At 38.4% G+C, this 5,485-nt stretch overlaps 1 protein-coding gene across 1 annotated transcript; it reads right to left on the bottom strand.

Moving 5' to 3' along the window:
• Positions 1-1,767: 1,767 nt before the first annotated feature.
• Positions 1,768-5,414, bottom strand: psg4 (pregnancy specific beta-1-glycoprotein 4). Its single transcript, XM_014986861.2, has 7 exons — positions 4,392-5,414; positions 3,867-4,178; positions 3,523-3,786; positions 2,993-3,265; positions 2,619-2,721; positions 2,367-2,532; positions 1,768-2,231 (listed from the first exon to the last, which is right to left on the bottom strand). The coding sequence occupies exons 1-7, from the start codon at positions 4,840-4,842 to the stop codon at positions 2,076-2,078; spliced, it is 1,725 nt and encodes a 574-aa protein (XP_014842347.2). The 5' UTR covers positions 4,843-5,414; the 3' UTR covers positions 1,768-2,075.
• Between the last annotated feature and the right edge of the window lie 71 nt (positions 5,415-5,485).

Here is a 5,485-nt window from a genome sequence, read left to right as displayed (position 1 = left end):
GTCTCTAGCCAATGAGAACTTCACGTTCTTCTTCTACTGCACAATTATCTCACCATGCAGTTAATTCGCCACCAAGTGGTGAAACGTGTGCCGTTTCTAAGTCAGAAAAATGTCGAAGTGGAATAGAATGTGGATATTTTTTTACTTCTCCATGTTGTGGAGAAAAACATACGTGTTAAATTGTTGTTGTTTTTTTATTTTATGTAAATTGTTTTGTGTAATTATTAAATTAAGCTTTGCTTTGCCTAATGTTTTTATTTCAATTCAAACCAGACTCATAATGCTGAGCTCATATAGAAAGTGGAAAGAGGCAAGGCCTGTGAGAAGCAGACGTCCGTCATCCTTCAGGTTACTTTAAAAGTTTCTCCCCCATTCCTATTACCGTCATTTTTTGACCTTACACAAACTGTAAATAATCCATACAAATTTATAACCGTTTAGTTTTGTAATTATACACAATATAATCACATAAATTACTTTATCTATGAATTTATTTTTTTATTTTTGTATTAGATTTCTTAATCTGTGACCTGAGTCCAAGGTGGTATGACAATAAAAAAAATATTTAAATCATTTATATATTGTTTTTTTATTGCTATTATTCTATTGTACGTACATCTACAAATTCTATATATTAGACAGTATTTTCTATTTTTATTTATAGCATTGATAAACATAAATATTCACAATATCTATGTTTGTATCTATTATTATTTATGTTATGGCAGTGTTTAAAAACAACATGATTACTAACTAATTGACTGATTTAATTTAATTTAGGATATAATTGATCTTATTCAATTACTAATAAAAAGCCAAACGTTTTGAGTCAACGTATGTTAGTTGTAAAACAATTATAAAGCTTTAGCTTGTTTTATGTATTGTTTGGAATGTGGAGTTTGGGGTGAGAAAAATTAGTCTATAGAAAATTACTGATTCTGGGGGATCTCAATCCATATCAAGGCCAGAAGGGAAGTATAATCCTGAGTTCAAAATATGCCTCAAAATGTCTCACTGGAACATGGCTAAAAAAATTGCAAGGAGATTTCAGTCATGTTCCACATTCCGTGACCATATTTGACGACTGGAATGTAGATGATCTGGCAAACCAAACATTCAAGTGCTTACTTTTTAACTTATCTCTCTTTTTCCCCATAATGGACCATATTAGTAAAATCATTACAGGAGAATGAAGCTCTAATGTTGTAGTCATCTGACTCCTGCCTCATCCTGCTGTCACTCATAAACAAGACAACTTGAACTCATATGCTCAAGGAAAATAACAGATCTGGTGGAAACAATTTGCTTTTTTCCATATTTGAGACATTTACATGGTAGAGGAATTTAAATACCATGGGGCGATTGTTTTCAAAGGGTTTGTTTGGCTCCTGTTAGGGTTACCCATGGTAAATTGCCCTCAGGGGAGAGGTCAGAGCAAGAGTGATTTGATGAATTTCATGAAAAGTAGACCACAATTACAAAAAGTATGGCCAGGACCATCCTGGAGATAAGCCTGGGGAAACGAGCTTGCAGTGGAATGCCTGGTGGTTGGTCTGTTTCTCCTGGGACTTGGCCAGACATCACTACACTACATGAGCCCACAACCTGTGGGAAGGAATGTCTCAATCAATGGCATGCAGATCAGAGGGATGGGGCCTGGGCATGCTACTTTCTGGCAGCATAATCAGATCTTTTGGCCACTGCCTCATATCCCTTAAAAATAATAATAAAAAAATATCCACATAACAATAAACTGAATGATAATGGTCATAGTTTAACTTTTATTATTTGCTGTCCTTTTTAGAATTCAAACATTGATCGATGTTTAAAAAACAAAAACATTCACAAGAATATTTAAAGTACAGTGTAAGTAAAGAACATCTTATATTCTTACATTGCAGACTTAAGAAAATAAAACTTTAGCAGGAATATAACTCTTCCTTAAAAAAAAATTCAGAATACCCATACGTCACAGTATTGAACACTATATACATTGCAGACAGGAAGTAACACTAGCACAATTGTCCCAAACATTAGAGAATCAATTTCCAGTTAATTATTTTTTGTTTTAAAATTCATAGGATCTCTACATAGATGGCTGTCTCTGGATCATCTGGAGAGGCACTTTGGACCTCTGATGTATCCCTGAGTCCCAGACCAGCTCCTCTATCTCTTCTTGCAACATCTCTGCCTCTTCTCCTCTCCCCACCTCTTCGGCCCATTGGACGGACCTGAAAAGCAGAGGTAGGTTATCGAAATACAAAGTGGACAATATGTAAAATAAAAAAATAAAAAATAAAATAAAAGTTGTGATGTGTCTCCTATTAAGTATGACCTTTTTCTTTAAGAACCAAAATATATAATACCTGCTTTGTATGGACAAAAACAGGTGTGGAGTTCTGGTACACAAGTTGGTAGCTTCCATTGGTGTAAATATTTGTCACTTCAGTGCAGTTAATGTAGAGAGGCATCCTGTTCTGATAAATTCCTAGTCCTTCAGGGTAGACAGCTTGATGTCTGATCATGATGTGTCTAGAAGGGAGAAGACCAAAAGCCTTGCATTATAAATATGTAGAAATAACATCTTCATTTTATTGGTAAATTTGTTTCACACATACCTTTTAGCTCTCCTTCGAAAGAAGCAAACAAGCAGGGACAGAAGGCATACGCACAGTGAGATGACCACAGCAGGTAAAATGATCCAGACCACGGATGCGGTTTCTGGATGTTGAATACAAAAGCAGCATAAATCAGTATATAAAGCTTTACTGTATGCTATCCACACCAATTACAGTGACTTTAGGAAACTAGTAAGACTACTTTATGACATAAAACAAAATCCCTCAAGCTTTTATTTACAGAGTTTTCTTCATTTTTAAAATATTTGCAGACTCTGGACATATCGTGTACGTAGTTCAACACCAGCATCACATGGAGAGAAAAACAAGTAGAAGAAGTTCTTTTTGTTAGTGTGACAAGAATAGAGGCATACCTTCCTCCCCCTGCAGCAAAACCAGGGAGTCATTTCCGAGTGCGTTGAATGCAAAACAGATTACACTCAGTGGTTTGTCCATGTATCCCCTCAGAGACACTGTGAGCATGTTGGGCTCTGATGTTACAGACACGTTGTAATCATAAGGTGGAACAGTCCCATTGACACTCCAGGTGACAGCTGCTTTGGGGTTGGAGTCGACCGAACAGCGACAGCACACCTCAGAATCCTCCACGACACAGGTGGAAGAGGAACTTGAGATGGAAGGCTTGTCTAAAAGAAACAAAAGATGGGAATCTCTTAGGATCTCAGTGACACTCAGATAGAGCTCCACTTGTGCAATATGTGATATTTCAATATAAACCAGGTGTCATCTATACAAAAACCAACCAAACACAATAGAAAGATGAACATCCTAAAATCACAAAACCCCAGAGTCTGGTTCTAAGAAAACAATCTTTCTGTTTTTCAAAGTGTTTGGTGTCAAGGAAAACATTGCAACAATAAAGTCGCATAAAGGATATATTTACATTGTATATTAAGCGACGTGGGCTTGGATTCTCCTCGACCAATGGTGTTCTTGGCTGAGCAGCGGACTCTCATGTCTTTGGTCACGTTGAACACTCGCAGACTGTGCGATCGGTGGTGGAGGTGCACAGTGTGGCCGTGTTGAGTGTAGGACCAGCGATACTCTGTCGCTGGAGGGTCAGCTTTGCATGAGCAAACAAGCAAGGCGTTGCCCCCCTGCTGAACGATCAATGTCTGAACCTCCACCTTCACATCTTTTGGTGGAACTAAAAGCATGGGCAATGGAAACCAGGTTAGATTAAACTCAGCAAAGAAACAAAGACATAAGGGCCATCGTTTTGCTTACATGTCACATGAAGGTCCTTCACCATGGCTAACATTTTGGTTTCTGGATATTTAACCGCACACCAGAGCCGGGGCTTCACTTGGTGGGATGCGATGAAAGACAAAGAAGCCAGCAGCATCCACTTGTGGGGACCCGGATGGAGCGTTTGTAGCTCTCCCAGCTCGCTGCTGTTGAGTTCGGCTCCTTGGTCCCACTTCCACTGCAGGGTCGGGGGTCTGGAGGGACAGTGGTAGCTGACGGAGCAGTTCAGAGAGACCAACTGTCCTTCTTTGGCTGACAACATGCCGCTGATGACAGGAGGCTCAGGGTTGTCTATCAGCAAGAAAAAAAAAAAAACATCTGTGTATTTTCTCTTTCAGAATTTATTTAACTAGTAATTCAGCAAAACTACAATAATTGTCATCGACTGCTGCCCATTTTATTTCCGGTCTCTCAAGACATTGTAAACTGTAAACCTCTCAAACAATTTCAATCGCTTTCCATAAAACAAAGAGAGACAGAGCAAGGTATTTTTATACCACTCACCGTTGATGTCTACATTTACAGTCCTTGACACCCCCCAGAGTAAATCACTGCCTTTCTTCAGAGCCAGTTCAAACACCTTTGGGTCATCCGCTCTAAGCTGTTCTATCTTCACTGAGCAGTCTCCATCGGACACTTGGCCATAGAGCAAAGTCCGGCCGAGGAAATCCCTGCTCACTTGGTCTTTGCTCTCGCTGTTGAAAGCAGTGCTCCGGAGAGGGAAAAAAGGCCCACCACCTCTGAACCTGAGCCGCACGTCCACCCTCTCCTTTCGTCCCCTGATGGGGTGAGGGTCTGCAGGTGTGAAGGAGCAAGGAATCACCATGCAGGAGCCAACCACACCCTGTACACGGTCAGGGACTGAGGGCACAGGCGAGACAGCCTGGACCCCCATCCACAAGGCCGCTTCAGTAACAAAGAAAAGAAAATAATTTAGAAAGCAGAGAATTACCATTTTACTTTACTATGATTATAAGTTAAAGGAATATAAACATGGGGACACTTAAAAAAAAAAAAAAAAACTATGGCCAAGCAGTTGTAAAACAATAATCTCTTTAGGAATGATCACTTTTAAGCAACAGAAATTTCTCACATTGATTAATGATAATGTAATGGTTGTAGTATTGCATTTAATTTCAATTTTTTGGATCTCCAACATAAAATAGTTGTGCAATAGATATATTTAGAAAAAAGGAACAGCGTAATTGTGCCCTTAGCCCTGGTAATAAGTGTCCACTCTGCACATTGTTCAAGAAAGTATATGTGCAAGTTACAGTTTTCTCAATAATATGTTGCATTTTGAATTCAATTTTTCTGTACTATGAACTAGAAATCAGAAAAAAAATACAACATAATTCACTAAACAATTTCACCTTAGCCACTGAAGACTGCAGAAAATGTCAATGTAAATAAAAATAATAAATTTCACCACTGTTAGAATAATCATGACTGATTTAACCAGCTGCCTTACTGACTATATCAGTTTATCATGCATATTAACTAACAATAAAAATATTTAGAATTTCCACAAAATGAACATCCACTCACTAGATAGTAGTAAATGAATTCACTACTCACCCATAAGTTGGAGACACTTA

The sequence above is a fragment of the Poecilia mexicana genome, unplaced genomic scaffold (assembly GCF_051168715.1).
Source record: "Poecilia mexicana isolate PSO_F unplaced genomic scaffold, ASM5116871v1 scaffold_16, whole genome shotgun sequence".
Taxonomy (NCBI): Eukaryota; Metazoa; Chordata; class Actinopteri; order Cyprinodontiformes; family Poeciliidae; genus Poecilia; species Poecilia mexicana.
Note: the sequence above shows the minus strand (reverse complement) of the source record. Positions and strands in the feature narration are given on the sequence as shown.

What these genes read in the sequence shown, in the direction of transcription:
- psg4 (XM_014986861.2), bottom strand. Translation starts at nt 4,842, where the DNA reads ATGGTAATTCTCTGCTTTCTAAATTATTTTCTTTTCTTTGTTACTGAA. An exon ending in CACGTCGCTTAATATACAAT is followed by an intron (nt 3,266 to 3,522) that starts GTAAATATATCC and finishes TGTTTCTTTTAG; the next exon opens with ACAAGCCTTCCATCTCAAGT. An exon ending in TTTGCTGCAGGGGGAGGAAG is followed by an intron (nt 2,722 to 2,992) that starts GTATGCCTCTAT and finishes TTCAACATCCAG; the next exon opens with AAACCGCATCCGTGGTCTGG.